The 19,697-nt window shown below is 39.1% G+C and overlaps 1 protein-coding gene across 1 annotated transcript in view; it reads right to left on the minus strand.

Annotated features, from left to right (window-relative positions):
• The window catches only part of TPK1 (thiamin pyrophosphokinase 1), a 311,952-nt gene that overhangs the window by 195,213 nt on the left and 97,042 nt on the right, over positions 1 to 19,697 (minus strand). The window contains exon 4 of the mRNA XM_075705017.1: positions 16,776 to 16,808. Within this exon, the coding sequence (XP_075561132.1) occupies positions 16,776 to 16,808 (33 nt within the window). The remainder of the gene's footprint in view (positions 1 to 16,775; positions 16,809 to 19,697) is intronic.

Consider the following 19,697-nt stretch of genomic DNA (forward strand, 5'->3'; position numbering starts at 1 on the left):
AAACATCACAAGACAAGAACCACCACCTTTTCTGCCCACTGTGTTTGACTGGAAGCTTTTAACTTCTCCTCTCACTCGAGGTTACAACTGGAACTAGATTAATGTAATTCCTTTCACCTGGGCACATTTGTTAAGTTATCTCAGGGAGTTCAGCTCACACAGAATTTAGTAATGGTCCATTGCAAGAAGAGTGTGTAATACCTGTCCTTAAATTAGCTACCCTGTCCATCGGTTTATTTAGCAGAAATAAGGCATCTAAGCAAGGCCTAGGACCTAAGCAATTACAGAATCTCTTCTCTCTCCCTGAGCTACAAAAGCAATTAATCAGTTGAGACACTCTTTATAACCAAAACTGCAAGAAGGCTGCAGAAAAATTATTTTCTAACTTCAGGTACAGAAGCTGCCTAAAGGATGCTTCCTGGGCCAAAGACAGCCCCAACTTCTTTCTTCTGAGAAAAGTGATGTTTACATCTATTCTCCCACATTTTAAACAGATAAGTGGCTTATGACTTCTGGGAATAAAAAAAGGGATGAGATACAGAAAAAGAGAGTGGAAGAGTCTATTATCTGTCTCAACTACTTTAAGACAGCCAGAGCCTTAAGTATTGTAAATTATCTTGGACTTAGTACAAGTGAAGCCTGACCTAAGATCTCTTCACCTGATCTTATTATTTTAAAACAACATGACCAAAAACCCAAAACAAACTAAGTATTACAAAACAAATCAGTCTTCAATCAGTCTGGTACATGTAAAACTACTGAGATTCTCCCAAAGACTTGAATGTGCCTAAGTAACAGGTCTATGATGCTTGTATGCTGTTCACATGGATATGGGGCTACTATTTGATATCTCAAATCAAATAATTGACTTATATAACTGCAATTTACAGCTGTTCCCCAGATATTTATTCTTATAAATAAGAATAAATAATAAAAAAAATTAAACTTCAGCAGCATTATAAAGTTATTTAGAGAAACTATTTATGAGGTACTGATCCTTTACCAGCAAGTTAATAACTTACACTGGAATGAACCAAAGCCCCAGGTGCTATAAGTAACCAGCAGGTAATTAACTGATTGGCTGGAGGCCAGTAAATCATATTATTTCTACAGCTATGAACCAAGCCTTGCTTGATAAAAAGTAATGATATATATTAGCTGGAAGAACTTATATCATTATTATCTGCAAGTGTTTAAGGAGATAGCAATTCTAAGCTTACAATTCAGATGGAAAATTCTCTATGAAAATATAATAGGAACTGATTTTATACAGTGCCTTTTACATTAGAGACAAAATTGCTTTACAAACATCAATTTGGCCAAGGTGCAGCACGGCAACTGTGTAGGCAAACCTAGCAGTCTCTAGGCACTTGAAATAGCTCACACAAAACCTCATTAATTATTTCAGCAGAAACTGAAGGACCTGAACAAGATCGGGGCTTTGTTTTGCTTGGCATCATGAAAACAGGGAGACCTTCTTCCAAGAAGTTTACAGTTGAAACAGATGAAAAAAACAAATGAAAAGGTGGAAAGTGACACAGGAGGGATGAAGTGCTGATGGTCACACATGGATCAAAGACAATTTATCTTGCAGCGTGACCAAAATGGATGGTGGAGCTTGTAGAGGGAAGAATAGCTCGAAGTGGTCAGCCAGAACACAGAAGGTTTTGCACACACCTTCTCTTATGACGCAAAGGTTACTATCCCATTATTGGAGACCCCTCAGATTTGCCAGGTGCACTGCACGTGGAAGTACTCTCTAGCTTATGTATGTCAGAAAGAACTAAGTCAGTAAAGACACTATTTAAAGGCTTTTAGTTAATCCTGCCTCTGTGAACTGAGCCAGACTAAGGAATGGTCACCCAAGTAGCTCACTGAGCTCTGATGGGTCAGCAGGACCAACGCCTCCAGCAAAGACGCTATGATATGCAATTGGGAGCAGTAGCTTCTTCAACCAGAGCAACGGGAAGCAGAGGATACCTGTGCCCTTGGCCACCCTGCTCAGCTGGAGAGCTTCAAGGTACCATTTCATGCTTTTGTTATTAGAAGAGACGACACTAAGAGCACAAGCACACTGCAGCACTAGCTCAGTGTGAGAATCTGCACTCCTTGGCATTATCACAAACTACAACCTTTCCAACCTGAATATTCTGTGTTAATCTCCACTCCTCAGAAATAGTTCCCTCTGTCAAATTAGCACCTTTTCTAGCTGTCAAATTCCTTTCTGAAGTAACTCCAGAGTCATTCAGTGAACTAGGGAATGGAAACATAACCGAAAAATCAACTGTTTCGTTGTGCTGCTTAGTGGAAGAGTACAGAAGGGGGAACTCAGTGCCACTGCCAATAATTGCTACCCAAGTTATTGGGAGCAGCATATATTCAGTCCAGAGGTGTTTGAAATTATGGCAGGAGTAAACACCCTTCAGCTCCACCTATGCTGAGGAAGAGCGACATCAAGAGCATATTATCAGCCCATGATATCTCTGAAAAGAGTTTGTCATAGGCAATGTGAATGAAGAAACCAAAGTCTTTCTGAGTAATGTCCTTCATTTTAAATGGTGTTTCTTCTGCTAGGAACCAGTGAACTATTTCCCTTTAAGTGACCAAAGTTGAGAGGCCAATTTTAGGGCTAATTATTAGTGAATGTGTTTTTACAAAAATTATTCTAACACAACAAAAATAATGGAAACAATTTATATTATATTTATATTTACTCCTTTGGTAAATATAAATAACTTCCTGTCACTGTGAGACAGGATATGAACAGCATACCAAACACAAAAAGGAAGGTCTTGGCTCTGAGCTAAATAGCCCTGAAGCTTTTTTGCAGAAGAGAAGCAAGTATTTTATCACACCTTCAATAGCCCTGCGAATTCAGGCAGAGGAAAAGACTCTACAGAACAGATACAACTCTTGCAGACTGAGTAAGATGAGGGCATAAAAAGGGAACACATTTATACACAGTACCAAAACCTGGGGAAGAAAAGCATAACTTTATTATTCCTATTATTATTCCTATTGTATTATTCCTTGCAATTAGCATTTAAAATATTTTTTCTTTTTTCAAACAGATCTTGAAATTAATCCATGTTTTTGTCTAAATTCAAATTTATGACATCTCCCCTTAAAGTGCCTTAGCATATCCCCTCTGTTCCTTTTCTAATTTTACACAACAACTTCTAGGTATGCAATCTGTTTCCCTCATTCATTTATTGATTCAGTAACCTGGTAACCATAATTAACCTGCCAGCATAATCTACACATAAGAGAACCCTGCTTAATTAATGACTTGGAGCACCGGTAGTAATATATAAGTGATAATACATGGCAGATATGCAGAGAATTGCTTGGTTTGCTTGATGCATTTGCCTAACACATTTTTGTCTCAGTATTAATAAAAAACACCAGTTACCAGCAACAAAACGCATAACCCGTATTTACGTGCTTTCTCTTTTTCTCCTTTGTCCTGCAGAAACTGCAAAAACATATTTAACCAATCCATGGCTTTGTATGGCTGCAGATTGCTAGCTAGGGGATCTATTCACATCTTAAACTACTCCCTCCCGCCCATGTGTTTCTACCTGTGTTATCACGACTGTATGCAACTGCTATTAAATACCAAGTACAATGCACTGCAGACATCTCTCTTCTGGTCATCTGCAGCTCTGTTTAGCAAATCACCTGTCAGTCCATAATAGTTTTCTGCTTTGCAGTTGGACACTGGTCTTGCTAAGACATTTTTTAACTATTTAAAATAGGTCTATCCTTAATTTGTCTAAACCTGAAAAGTCTTAGCTCCTGTCACTGCTATTTTATATTTGCAGCAGTGCACAGGGCTTTAAATAAGCACGATGAAGAATGGCACCTGCTCTCTGTGAGAGGATACTCTGTGGTTCCAAATGAAATTAAAAAGATATACAGGTGCTCTCTCAGCTGCTGATATAGGTGCACATTCATGCTGCTATAATCAGCAGTAGCAATAGCAGTCAGCCTTCTGCAGTAGTACTCAGCACTTTCTGGGATTGAGCCCTTTCTTAGGAATTTCACCCAAAATTCCTCTTCTTTTGCTCTTTTTTTCTGCCATTGGTGATTTGCAATTTTTCAAGCATACTTCCAAACCAGGAACAAATTTTAGTTTTACAGATGCTGCAAAGAAAACAATGGTTGCTATTCTTAAATTGTCTGTGTACCCAAGAAAGGCCCGTCAGCTACAAATGTCTCATACCTGACTTCTATACCACCTGTATCACACAAAGAACATAGAAGCCCAGTAGTCCTCAAGTAAATAGATCACCAACACTGGAGCTGGCAGTCTGCTTCCATATGGACTGGATTATGGATCTCAGACGAAAAAATACTGTGCATCTAGTAAGGTCATTATATGTTTCCTACAAAACTGCTGCGCTGCTTTCATCACTCTGCTTTGAGTTGTAAACATCACAGAGATCTCAGCTAAGCAGAAGCAGGATTCATTAAGCAATTAAATATGAGAATACAAGGAAGGAACCAATGTGTTGATGACTTAGGAAACACTATTCTTTTCTCAGCGCATTGAATATTGAGCAAAAGCCACACAGGTAACACGTCTCTCTAAAAAGTTCACACAGAAATGAAACACAAGGAAAATTAAACAATTTCTCCCACAGAGAAAAACCTTCCCTGAGTTTTAGCCAAAACCTAAGCTACACAGTCATCAAAATGAAATCTTTTAAAAAAATTCCTAAAAAAATTAAAATCTTGATTTATAATCTGGGGAAAAAAAAGGAATAAAAGAATAGATCAACCCTTTTAAAAACAAATTCTTAAGTACCAAAAACCACAGCCGCAAGCAAAAAAACCCGAGTATCAGTAAATATAGTAGGAGTAGAGTGCTGTCAGAGACAGAGGCAGGAGAGCTACTGTGTTTTCGCTAGACTGAGTTTCTGGACTGTCTTCAGGTACACTTCCACACAGAGTTCATTACCATGATTCATATTCAAGGCTGCTGGGTTTGGAGTAATCTCTTGTCAGGTGTTAGATTTAATATTCCTACAACCCTCACTTAGGATATGATTTTCTCTTCTCTTTCCTGTCATTCTTCTCCCATTCTGTCAAACCCGGGAGCTCTGGTACTTGCTGTGCTGCCTTACGCCCCTTGCTGTAACAGGCTCCGCAAGCAGGAGCAGCCCCGTGCTCTGTCACAGTGAAAACCAGGAGGAAAGAGCCCAAACATAAAACAAAGTACTTGCTGCCATCACTTCAACTAAAATCTAAGCGACCTTTTCATGACAAGGCTACATGGCTTGATGCCACTGGGGTAAGAATCAGGAAGAAGTTTATTCTTTTCATTTTCTCCTATTTTTGCTCTCTGTTTGAAAAATGACAGCTAAAGCAATAATGTAACATTTAATCAGCTGGTTTTTTGCCCTGAGCACACATCTATTATTACCAGGTAACAGTAAAAAACCCACTGATTAGGGCACACACCAAAAAAAAAAAAAAAAAGGGGGGGAAAAATGCACTAAAGTGCATAATGTTAATCCTGACTTTTCTCCTGATAAACTATTTGTTTTGAATGTCTTTAAAGAATAATTTGTCAAACCAAAGATCCTCACAAATCAAACAAGCTGCTGAAACATAGGCAGAAGATCCTACTTGTGGCTTAAATCCTGTCTTTTCCAGAGTGAGAAGGAATCCAAGCTCTCTACAGTCATGTATTTGCTTCTTATTGACCGCTGGACTCTGACACCAGGAATTCCCCGGAGATTTGCAAGCCCATCCCACAGTGCCACACACCAGCCCCGGGGCTGGGTTGGATCCTGGTTTGCAGAGTAACATGCAAGTGCCCTGGAGCTTGTTCTGGACTGTGGCTCTTCCCCAGACAACAAGCAATCAGTAACCGAGATCTCTCATCCAAACGTTGCCTATGTAACCCCCAATCGCTGATGAAGGATCTGCTGAGTCTCAAACGTCAAACCTCTGCAGACACTGCCGGCTATCCTTCATAATACATCCCATCAGGTTGCCTTTCAAATACCATCTTCTTTCATTGCTTCATAAGTACAACGCACCTCACTAACAAAATTTTACTGTAACCTGTCTAACGGTGTCCTATACCTAAAACAAACACGTACATCAAAATATAATGAAGGTAAAGTAACTGAAGGAGTGTGCAGCTAGCTTTTTTCTGCATCCGTTACCTGATTATCAAGTGAAATGGAGAGGCTTCAACATCAATTTTGTTTCTGAAGTTTTTAAATTATATTGTTTAATAATTCAGTGTAACGTGCACTAACTTCAAGGTTTGAATGCAACTTTTTATTTCTTCATTTCATATTTTCCATTGCTGCAACATTGATTTCTGACACAAGGAAGATAAACAGCTACAAACATGATGGAATGCCCCAACTGCCTACAATTTTAATTGCAGTCAGCATTGTTATCAGGCAAACTTTAGAAGCAAGCTGACTCTATTCCTACATGGAAAAACGTGACCAAAAAAAAGAGAGCACCTTTACTAGTATTGAAACATACACATTTGCACAAAGGATCAGAGTGCAAAGAGAAAAAAAAGCTCTATTTTTGATCTGGCGTTACCAATTCAATGCCAGCAGCAGCAGCCTGCATGCAATCACCGCTCCCTACCCTACAGTGAGCAGGACATGGGACAGGCGGGGAGTCAATACACAGAAAAGGGTGGTCAGCTGTGCCAAGACAGTAAAGGAGGAGAAATAATCTCCTACTGCTACTGGCCACCAGCAAGACTATCTTCCTTGTCACAGCCAGAGCCAGTGCTATTGTCTCTTCTGCTTCCACTGAACAATATGCATTAATAATTCAAGCCAACCTGCAAGTGTAAAACAATGAGTATGATAAGTTCACATTCATGTCTATGATTAAATATTTTCAGCTAACACATTTATATTTCAAATTTTGTTTGCCTAAATTGGATTTGCAGTAGCCTGCAACTCATAAAAAAATTAATCACACACTTAAATAGCAAAAAGTATATTAATTCTCATGCTACTAAAACACACAACGTTCCTTAGCAGCCCAGAATAGATTTCCACACATTCATTTTATGTCATAGTCTAACAAAAACTTGTGTGCATCAAAGAAATTTCAGAACTCATAGAAGTCAGAAACTCCAATTTTGTTAAAAGACAACCAGAACATTACAATGCATAAATTTCTGAAGCGATCAAACTTGCACCAACACCTTCTTGAAACTTAAACTATTCAAAAGAATAATTTTGGTCTAAAAGTTGTTTGGAAATGAGTATCAAAAAGAGGGACAAACAAGAAACCAGAGAAGGAAAAATTAAGATGGTAACTACAATTTCCTAATGCATGTGGAACTGTTCTTTATAATGTATTTTCTAATGTCTTGATAATATACAGCTACCCTACGTTCATTCTACATAGTATTGTGTATAGGTCATCTCCCTTACTCTTAACAGATAAACTGTTCAACAGATTTTCAAGCAAACAATAATAATAGTAAATTAATAATAAATTAGTATTAATAGTAAATATTAAATATTAAAAACAGCATCAGTAGAAATGGTAAAAAAAAAAACCCAAAAAAAACCCCCAACCCCAAAAAAACCCCAAAGTATTCCACCTGAAAAGGTTTTATGGGGCATTCTTTAAAGGCACCATAACCCAACCTAATTTGAGAAATGAGCACATGTTCTGAAACTAGACCAAATTAAGCGAGTACTTTAAAACACTGAAATTAAGCCAGTATCTTGGAATTACTTGTCTAAAACATTGGGAGCAGATAACATCATTACTTTATTTATGACAGTTTCACCCCTTTGTATCTGACTGACCCCCACATCTTTTCTATTCTCTTAACTCAGGTGTGGGCAGAAACTGGAAATAGAACATTAGCTATGAAGTAGACTTGATCTTAGCTGCTTTATTTCGTATTTGGAATAGCTCCAAGTACATAGACACTGGTGTTTGTACCAATTTAAACCAGAATGGTTTCATAGAAGCAATGGATATGCATCGCTATTACTCTAGTACTACAATCTAAATACAGCTCTAAGGACAAACCTGAACATAATTTTGATATTATGATGTATTGTTCCGTTCAGGAGAAGAAGAGTTTTATCTACCTGCACCAGGACTAATCTTGGATCCCAAAAATCTTGCTACTCAAAATAAATCTAAAATTGAAATAACATTCTTGGCTAGGGCACTTACTTTTTGCTAAATTTTCCAATGGTCAAGAAAGAAGGTCAGCTAGTACAAGTTAGCACACAAACACAACAGATCAGATCTACGGTTTACTTTTGTCAAACATATGATTCTCTTGTTATTCATATTTGAAAAAGAGTAGGAAAACCCATAATGAAGGACAAAATATGATATTTGCATTTTTTAAACTAATATAAAAGATGTGAGTTAATATTTTCAAAATAAATAATCACCAATGGCAATAATTTTTTGAACGTTTTTAGTTATCTTGATAAAATGATACATTAAATCATCACAGGACACAGAGAAAGTTTATTTGGACAGGCAGAATTGGCTACAAACCACACTAGAAACCCTACTTCTGAATTCTGATTTCTCATCTGAATTCTCATACACACAGCAAATGCAGAAACAATACCGTTCTCCCTGAAAAAGGTATCAACATCTACATGCAAACAGTCCAGTTATGAATGAAGCTGGCATAGCAGTAGTTTTCCAATTCATAAAAGTGATGAAGAAACAAGTACATTGATTTCAAAACCTCCCTTTAATGAGGCTATAAGAAAATCTTAACATAAAATTCCAAATAAGAATATTTGTAGGAGGCAATCTAGAGTATACTGAACAAAACCGACTGTATGTTCTCAAGAGAAATAAGCTGCTGTGTGACAACTCTCCTCATAGCAAGGCTGCAAACAGAATTAAGAGGCTGAACTTATAATACACAACCCGTGTATCATCCACAACGTGCCTGTGGGAAAAACACCAGGCTGTATCAGTGTTCAAGGTGTCCTCTATTTCTCCCTCTGAGATAAGAAAAAATCCACCACCATCTGCCTTTTGCTGAGAATTTTCACTGAAAATTTTATATTCAGGTTCTCCTGAGGATACGCACTTATGACACAGCTTTCCAGATGACAGTGCAGCTGAGATAGTTCACCAAAGTCCTGAGATGATCCATAAATATGATCCAATATCAGATCTCCCCAGCCAGTTTGCTCTCCCATGGAACACGCTGAAGTGCTAAAGCCTTAGTTTTGATGTTCTTCCACAAGAAGGTGTGATGGGAAAGGCAACTGAGAGGACGTTGTTCACCTGCTGGCCTCAGGTAATTCGTCTAAGGTAATCCATTTATAGATCTTCGTGTTAGGCAGACCCAGCTCTTGTCCTCGACCTCTGAAAACAGCACCATGGGCAGTTCCCTAAGGCCTCCTAAAGGGAGAAAGGCTTAAAGTGAATGGAAAAGTCAAGTCCCAGCAGGGACGTCCATCCCCAAATTCTGGACTGCTCAGTGTATTCAGAAAACTTGCAAGCTTCTGGATTTTTCAAAACCTATTTTTAGTAACAGATCTGTACATAGCTCATTTCCAGTTACAAAGACGATCAGTACATTGCAGATGATTTTTATCAAACTGTTAGAGAATTACTGCTGTAGGCCTTCAGTTTCAATGTGTTACAAAGATAAATAGCCCTAGAAGTGCAAAACAAAAGAACTGTTTCCTCTTATTTGGGTCCATATTTTTTATTTTGAAGAAGAGAGATTGGATTTAAGCATATATTAAAGTCTGAAGTTCAGAAGTGAATTAATGGAAACTGGGTAGGAATTCCTTGTTTTGTTTAAATTGCCTCGTATCTAACTGCATTACTTCCCCTTTTAAATTAAGGCTAATATGGAAGCATTTTGCCATCCCTTGATCATAAGCCAAACCATTTAATCTTTATTGAACAAAAATATTGGCCCCTTCTTTGGGGCCATTTTCTTCCTGCAGTTGAAACCTGTGCATTCAATAAATAAAACCGTAGATTTAGCACACCTGAGCTTATTCCAAAAATCTGCTTTAAGAACGCATTCCCAGTGAAACAAACAAGCAAAACCCCAAGGCACAGTCTCATTCAAATGGTAATATGTGTTGTATAGTGTTGCTTTTTGTTCCCAATCTGGTTCAGTGAAAAAAAAAACCCAAAGAACTATACAGTAGCTGTGAATCTTACTATAGCAAGTGTTCCTTTTCAGTTTTGCTACTTAATAGGAAATTATCACCCTTTTAAATTTTCCATAGAAACACAGCTTATGAGTGTGGGAGAAAAAATTATCCTAAGTATATCTAATATATCTTTATCTAAATCAGCCAAGCGTTGGCCAGAAAGAGTATCAATATTCTACTTAATTTACAAGCTCTGTCCATATAAACACTTCATTATCAGCAACAGAAAATATTAGAAGACAGGATGTTCAAATGTGATTTGAGTCACTGCACCAATCCCATGCTACCCTATGTACCAGATGTGCTGGAGATTCCAGATTAGTACACATGAAATTTTCATTTCAAGTAGTGTGTTCTTGCACTTGGCCTCGTTTAAATCAGTATTGCTAGTGAAGAGCTGGTAAAATGTTAAAAAAAACCCTTTTACTTGTTTAATCTGGATTTCATCTTTCGTAAACCCTTGGAGCCTACAGTATTACTAGCTATTGGGCTTTGAAGCACAAAAATTATATGGAAGTCGGTCTTTTCACCTGGCTCTTGTCTCCCTATTTTAAAAGAAGACAACTCCTGTCTTCCCCAGATATTCAGTTCTCTCTCCTTCTGCTCATCTGTTCTCGACCAGATCCTCTGGTAGCTCCCCTTGGTCTATATAGGGGAATTCCCAGACTGGAAGCTTACTTGTTGAATGTTAAAGAGAGGTTTGGGTTTTTTTTTTAAAAAAAAACCCCCAAACAAAAAACAAATGACAAACAAAAAACACAAAACAAAGCAAAAAAAAAAAAAGCAGAACAAGCACATATTAGTGTGTAAGGAAGGACTTCTCTCAATTCACCTAAAATATTTATTTCCTCACTACTTTTTACTAGTTTACTTCCAAGTGTCTGTGTTGGTTGTGCATTAGCTAAGACACCTGAGTTCAAGTTCAATCATCCCACTTCAGCAACAGATATTTAGAGCAGGATCCTCCCTCTTAAGAGGTTTAGTGAAAGGAAAACAATTTCTCTTACTCTTGATTTGATAATTCGTGACTAAGCCCCCAAGGCAGACAGACAGCTGTCCTTCTGCAGTGTGAAACACCCAACACTGAGTGACTGTCTTCCCTAGCAATGAACAGGAATAGCGATGCCCTAATTTCATACATGACACTGTCATGCAGACCTGGAAAGACATCTCTGAATGCTTGATTCACAAGATGCTACATGGTACATCTGTACCACTAAGACAACAAGCATAGTTTCACCACTGAAGAAAAACATCTGCCGTCGCTGTGCTTAACCTGCACAAGGCCTTGACACCTGCTTGAAACGGTCACTGAGCTTCTAATGGATTTTGTAATTTGGGTTTTTTTTGCTTAAAGATGCAATGATTTCTCTGAGAAACATGAAAAGCTGATCAAACTGCCATCTTTATAAACTAAACTAAGCTTACTTTTTAAAAAAGAGAGAGAGAACAAAAGAGACCCTGGTGCTTTCATTTATCTTGTGCACAGGTAAAACTGAGTATTATCAAGTCACAGTTCAACCCATCAATAGTCCCCCGGCAGAGAAAAAGAGTTTCAGAAGTTTGGTTTAACAGCTAGCTTTCCTGTCGCAAACATTTGATGTTGTTGCTCTTTTAGCAAACCAAAATCAATAACCGTGAACAACAGAAGTAGGTTAAACTCTCCTTTATGTGATTAATTCTTCCTGTAGCCAACCCTACTCTTAACTTCTACAGTTTTAAAAGGCTTATCTGGAGGGGCATAAAATAGTATTTGCTTTAAGCCATATTTTGAGAGGCTTCTGTACACAGCTGGTCCTCACGCCCTGAGAAAGTCTCTGATTTCAGTGAAGCCACCTGTGCTGAGCAGAGCTCTGCTCTTCAAGTATCACGATTCAAACCATACTTATCACTCTGCCCAAATACAAGGTGCCCATAACAGTTTGAGCCCTAATGCTATATATCTTTGTTCTTTCTCACTTTGCTGTCTGTCTTGATCCCTAATTGCTTCCTCTTTGCCGTTCCAGCTATTCCAGCTTCCAGATGCACACATCATCTCATCAACTCATGGTGACACAAATACCCTCTGTCAGCCTCACTCTTCCTCCCACATGCACCAAAAAACCTCATCTCCTCTTCTTTGCCTACTGTCTCCATTCTCCCCCACTACTGCTCCCCAGCCCCACCGCCTCCTATTTCAGGGTATGCTTTACAAACCACACAATTATTTTACTTTACTTAAAATTTAGCAATTGTGAGAGCAAAGTAGAAAACGGAACCAGAAGAGCATGGACTTTCTGGGGTTTTGTACAAACATATTCAGAAAACGAAGAGAAGAGGACAGGTTCTCATAAAATAAGCAAGAATAAAAGGGGAGCGGTCATGCTATTTCTCTCAATACACAATAACCTCGTGCACTGTCCTGTCAGTCTACTAAGGATGAGACCGCTGAGCCAAGCCATTCTTGTGCCAGCAGTTTCTCAAAAGCCTATATCACACTCCGGGAAGGTGCAGGATGCAGGCAAACAGGTCTTTGGGGAGGGTGGTGTGTGCCCAGGGAGCTGCAGAGACAGCACTGCTATCGTGCTCTCAGTCTGAAGGGCTTTCAAGGCATTGGAGAGCAGAGAACTGGGGGCTACCCTCCCCCGGTGCAAAGGTGCTGCCTCCTTCCAGCAGCAGGCTGAGAAGTCACTGCTGACCCTACACCCCCACACACACACACACCCCCGCACCGCAAACCAGAGAGAAAGCTTTTGCAGGGGGAAGAGACACCCACCTGCCCCAAGGAGGTATCCATCTGGTTTTGAGAATAAAAGAATAGGGACAGATAGGAAATTGAGTTGTACCTTTTTTTCTTCCCAGGTTGTGAGTGGCACGTTTCCCCACACATAATGAAAACAATAAGCAGTGTTTAAAGAAACATTTACTTCCTGAGACAGCTTATTTCACCGGGGCATTCCCAGTCTCCCCTTTTCTAAAGAGGAATGACACCACCCATTTGACAATAAAATGATGCGATATGCATTTGGAAAAAAATAAAAGCAAAAGAGAGAACCACCAAACCACTACTCTGTTAAAAATAAGAATGCTAAGAAAGAAATGTTTGTCTAAGAGGCAATAATTAAAGGTAGCTGTACAGAAAAATAAAAAGAAATATGATTAATTAAAGCTAACTTTTAAATTATTGTTGCAGTCTGTAAGAGACCTGCTGCAAACTTCAATAATATTGTTTGGAACATCAGTCATTTTGCTCTTGCTGAAATTCATTTTTGATAATGCAACAGTAACATCTCAGGAATGATATTGTTTCTACTTTGTATTAAAGCAGAATTGTATTAGCATGGTACAGGATGTGTATCCCTGCTGGGATTACTTTCATGCTGGAAAAAACAATGTTATTTTTCTATTACTGAAATAAGTTATCTATTTTGACAGTGGAAAATATATTTCACTGAACTATAAACCAACAAAATCTGTCATCTAAGAGCATATCACTGAAGTTTCTCTTCTGGTATACTTTCAATTCCTAGCCAGCAGCAATTCTGCTAATTTTTTTGCACAAACTCATTTGATTTGTGGCATACCTGTGAGCCCATATACTAAAGTTAGCATGTCCAGTCCAATTACTCTTCCTCAATCCTTGACCAAACTATTGGGAAATCTGCCTGAGGAAAGAACAAGAGATTGCAACTGACAAATCAATGTCTTTCTGAACAAAACTCAAGTGTCCCTCTTCCAGGATCTCCCTTGATCCAGTCCCTGCGTTTGACTACCTGCACCCCAAGAGAGTAAGCCCCAAAGCAGCTGGGGGGGGTAGAGAAATGGGGAATCGGAGTGAGTTTTTGACATGATTTTCCAAAGCACTCAGACTCATCCTAACTTTTGGTTTTCAGTTTAAGCAGTGGGATCACTGATCTCCATTCACCTTTCACACTGGCAAGTTACTTTGAACCTTCTCCAGTTGGTCCTAACCCATCAATTTCTTGTCGGGGCATGGAAGAAAGGATTTCTAACAGGGATTTAAAAGGGGGAGAGTGGAAGAGAGGGGAGTCACCTTATCTGATAAAATCTGTCTCTGGTACAAGCTGCAAACAGTTCCAGATATGAATTAGGGAGTTCATCAGAGACAGGCCTGGAACCAAGCCCCTCACTAATGGATCAAGCCCCCCACTAGCGGATCAAGACCACAGTTAGCAAACACTGGTACTTCAGCAAAGTCCAGGTTTTAGCCACATAATTACTTCAATTCAAACCAAAGTGTACATTTCCAAATATACATCCAATTTGCCATCGCTGAATGATGTGTAATTTACAGTGCATTTCATATCAGTTCTGAAGCTGACCAACAGACTTCTTCACACTGAAGCCACACGTCACACCGCACCTGCTTCGATAAAACGAGATTCAATTATCATATAAGTGGTGCAAAAAGCAGAGTGGGTATCAAGTTTGGGACTGGCTCATTTTCACCATGTGGGTTCCAACCGCTGGCCTGAGGGGCATTTTCTTTCTTTAACAATAACACCAGCTTCAGGAAGAAGATAGGGAACTTGAATATATTCCAGAAAAGCTACTAGCAATCAATTGTGGTGCAGAAAATTACACCTTTGAGCTAAGAAGTAGCTTTCTGTCAAGTCTGCCCACGGCAGTAGGTGTCGCTGTAAGGCAGAGATATGGCAATTAGTAAATTATTGGGACACGGACAAGAACAGAAGCAGGCAAAGATGCTTTGTGGTAAGAACATGGAAATTCTTGACAGCTGGTAGCTATGCACACTTTTTGTGCTAAGTGTTTTGGTTGCAAACACGATCAAACAGCAGATTGCTAGTATACACCTGCTTTAGAAAAAAGTATGGAAACTCCTACTATTAAGGTAACAGCTTGCATAACAGCATTCATTATGTGTAGTTTTCCATTTACTTACTGAGTGTTCAGTCCTCTTCCACACATTAAAGAGTTTACTGCTATTCGGTGCACACAGAACTCCATGCAGCACCTCTCTGGAGCAAGGCTCGCTGTTGATTCCTCCGAGAACAGCTGGGAACTAACCAAATGGTGCCTTTAAGTTCTTGCAGTGGGCTTTTTAGGGCTAAATTCATACATTAATTTATGTCACTCTAGTGTCCAGTCATCCCAGGTTATGGATATTGCATCTTCTACAGAGCAATGTCAGCTCAGTTACACCCAGCACAAAACAAGGGCCAGAAAGCCTCTTTGTTCTGCTCTTCACTTGTGTGTCATTTCAGCCAGAGGCTGGTATTAAGGAGCATCATTTTTGTCCTGCTTCGGGTCCTTTAGGATTCTGTAATGTGCTTCTTTCCACCCCGCCTGGAAATTGCAGAGGCTGATGTCTGCAGAGGAGAGGGTTTTTTTCGGAGGGTTTTCAGCCTGCTGTCAAGGAGTCTCTCCCTTCTACTCCTTCATGCCTGAAATATTAGCCTTCAGTTACTGCTGACACAAAAAAGACATTTTCTGCTACAGCATTGAGCCATTTTACAAAGAAACTGCCAAAGAAATTAAGAACTAGTCTTCTACTACAAAGGCTGACAAGGCAAGGGGAGTAGTTTAAATAATGACAAGGCTAGAAAAATGCTAACTCTAGTCCAGAGACTGCTAGAACAATGGTGCCATGATTTACTTAGATGGAAAAGAGGGCTGTTCCTGCTTAAGAACAGATCCTACAAGGTCTTGACTTGCCCTAATGGCTATAAGCCAGGGAATGAAAAGTCAGTGCTATTACCACCACTACCAAAAACTACTAGAGGTGCTCAGTTAGTTAAAAAAACATAAAAAGAACACATACAAAGCAGATTTACGTTACAGTAAGAAAAGGTTGTTCAGAAACTTGAAATGGGCACTGGGGCAAACCCTAACCATGCTGAGTACCTGCACCGCCTGCAGTCAGAGAGAAGAGCAGATCAGTAGAACCGCTGAGCAAACTCTGAGCAAAGAGGGTTTCTCCTGGACTGTGTCCAGTCATTGCCTGGAAGAGGCAAGGTAAAATAGCTTCTCAGCAAGGAATCCCCTTAAAACTACAGGTAGAGCATACTTGATTTTTTAGTGTTTCTTTAACCAACAGAAACCACTTCTACAGCAAAGGTTTTACGCTGGCCTCTCTGAAGCACACTCATAGTTTTCCTGTGGGGAGAAGTATAAGAACTTGGAACATGAACACACCGTCACTCCTCCTTCAGCAAGGCACTGAGCTACTGTTTCACACCACCACCAGAGTTGATACCATGCCATGGCAGTAGTTAATGACAGTAATACATAGCAAACTGTTAACTAAGGGCAGTCAGGTTTTCCCTGCTTCCTTTTCCCATTTTGTAAACATCTAACTGAGCTGAACCTGCTTTCTTCTTCCAGCCTCAAAACCCCAAGCTCTCCTGAGTATACTTGTAGCAGCCCATTTGCTCTTGCACAGGGACTTCCCAGAAGCCACAGCAGATTCAGCTTCTGAACAAGCAGGGTGGTTAAACAAGTGCATCAGGGCACTGCGGGGCATCAGGCAAGCAAGGTACCTTACTACATCTTTTCCTCTTGTCATTCTTCAGTCTTTTTCTTTTTTTTTTTTTTTTTTAATTTAATGTGAACAGGACTAGGCCTAAGAGTTTTTGTTCTTACAGTGACTGGCACATTGTAGGCCCTTTCCAGGCACTACCATAATAAAAACAAGACAGATGAAGCAGAGAGAAAATGATAACATAATATCTACAAAATGCACAATACCCACTGGAAGCAACCTGTAGGTTGCTAATGCCAGTCTCTAACGCAGCAGCTCTTTCTTATGTCTGTACAATATCTAATAAAATACAACCTCTGGGGAAGAAACTCATCATCTCCTTCTGTTCCTCTGTGCGTGCAACACCTCTTCTTGTTTACTAACTCAGCAAAGATCCTAAGCTGTGATCTGCTGTGATCAGGAAAAAAGGTGCCAAGATTACGTACTTTGCTGTGGACTGGACCCAGCCTCCCGTGACCATAACTGATCAGCTAGGCAGGAGGTGACAGGCTCGGTGGTCTACTCCTGCGATAGTTTTCCCTGGGATTACTTGGTCCATGACCCGAGGAAGGTCTGCAGCCACACTGGGGGTGGGCTCAGGCAAAGCAGGCACAGCTGGAGCCCAGTATACAACACTCAGGCTTGGGGAATGGGACACTTGACTGCTACATCCATCTTAGAAGGCAGAAGTCAAGCCCAAATTCTGAAAATACAGCCTGAACCAGAGAAGACACGACAGCAGCTTATATACCCGTGCTGTGAAGTGGCTTTAGAGGAGGAAAGAAAATCCTGCAGACCACAGTTGGGGAAGAATAAGGTTATAAAAGGTTTCACTTCACATGAAGCCTTACATCAAGTTAGTGATTATAGTCCAAACAGGCACCAATTTTATTTAAAAATTGGATTTTGACTGTCTTCATATTTTTTGAAAAAGATGATGGAATTGCATGGCCTGTTAAAATTTGATTTTCCTTGGATTTAAGTAATGGGTTTTTGTATACATAACAGGAACGTATTGCTTGCAATATCCCTTTGATAGACAAGTTTCAGGGAAATCTGTTTTGAAAACATATTTAGTAGTAAAATCAGAAACCATTTTCAAACTGAACGCTTCTGTTTTAAAAGGCATGACTTTTCTTAAAGAAATATTTGTGGTAATGTAGGGAAATGTAATCACAACGTAAGAAAAAAAAAAGGAGAGTATCATGTGTGCAATGAGAAAGAAAGGATCACTGCTCAAAATGTTCCAATATATTCAGTACACTTGAAATATTTCTGTTGCTTGGAGTATTAAAGCATGCTAAATTTCCACCTACATTTTTTTCCTGTATTTTCTATTGTGTGGCAACATTAAACCTGTCTTTTTAGTATTTTTGTAATTTTAAAATATTTTTATTCTCCCCTTTTGTCTAGTTGCATGGACTGTTTTAAAAACAGTTAAAGTTTTAAAAGCTATCAAACAGCAAAGCAGCCCGAAAAGCAAAACTATATTTTGCTACCGCGATTGCCTTAATAGCAGAACTGTGCCTTGTGGGTGACCGACAGACCTTTAACGTTCCTGTGACATGGTTCATAGTAGCTTGGCCCATGTCCCAACCTGACTGGAGCTCCATAAGAAAGTGAGCAGTGCTGTAGTAAATGTAATTCTCCTACGAGTAAGTTATGTCATGTTTCCAAGGTGTCCTGCCATTAGAAAAGTTTCAGCTTCAGCTGATGTGAGTCCACACAGCTACAACTATTTAAAATCCCACCGTGAAGAGCCACACATGCACTCTTTGTTCATATTGTACACCATCAGCCCTCAGTTTTGAGCCATCTGTTAACACACCAAAATCCGAAGTAGTTTTATGAAAAGAGAATGTTCAAACCAACAGTGAAAAGACAGCTGAAAAGTCCATAAACATGTTTCTCCAAGATACCTGCCAAGCCTGAAAAGCCATGTTAATAAAATTCAGAAGGGCAAGCAAGGTACAAGAGGCTACTAAACCATAATTTCTCTGTTTTCACCAAATGATCTTAAAATGTATGTTAAAAAAATCTTTCACCTCAACTCTATTTGTGGGAGTACTTCATCTGTATCAAAAAGCTGCTATGCCCTTGACAATATGAAGATCAAAGTGTGGTCTTTAATATCATCGATGGTATCTTCTTTAGTGAGGTTTTTACATTATTTATGTTCAGTTGAGATCAGTTACTTCAGCTGCGCCTTCTTCACACATTCACTAGTCTTCCCAGCAAGCATATACTCCTTTTACTCAATATTAACTCAAATCAAATGTTTTTCTTGCAGAACTGTTAAATTTGGTGTCATAACTAGGCTACATAAATGGCCTCATGAGCCAGAAGGCAAGAAGCACCAGAAATCACTGCTTGAGAACAAGCATTTTTGAGATTTACAGATTGAGACATTTCTTCTTAGTCTTTAAACCACATTACAATGATAGTGCACCTTAGGTTCAGAAGAGTTAGGTAAGTAAAATACTTTTAAAACAAGCAAGTTATTACAACATTGAAAGTGATTAGAAAATAAAAATATCTGTTCTAAATTTTCTTAAGAGAAACTTTCCTTTGCTTTTCAACTTAAACTGAGCAATGAAAAACAGACTAAAGGATACACTTAGTGTATTTTCAGTGCCAAAGCTAAACAATAATATCTGGGAAACAGACAGAATCAAACTTTAACCAAAATTTCCAATTTCTTCTGATAAGCTAATCTATAGAGTTTGTTATTTGGACCCAGCTGCAGGACATGACTGGATAAAGGAGGAGCCAAATTCATCTGTTCCTACCTCCTCCTCATTCAAACACAAGTATGTTGCCTCAAATTACCGATGTATAAACCCTATTTTACTCCTAGTTTTCACAGGGATGTCTCTGAATCTCCCTTTCCACTCTCTAATATTCAGCTTACCTTGAATCTCTCTTGCCAAGCTACTGTTAATGTAGAAGGAAAAATACATATTTAAATCCCTCTCCTACTAATCAAATCTGAATAAATAAAAAGGCATCATTTAATCATTAGTCCGAAGCAAGAATGACAGTAA

This window comes from Pelecanus crispus, chromosome 2 (assembly GCF_030463565.1).
Source record: "Pelecanus crispus isolate bPelCri1 chromosome 2, bPelCri1.pri, whole genome shotgun sequence".
Classification (NCBI taxonomy): Eukaryota; Metazoa; Chordata; class Aves; order Pelecaniformes; family Pelecanidae; genus Pelecanus; species Pelecanus crispus.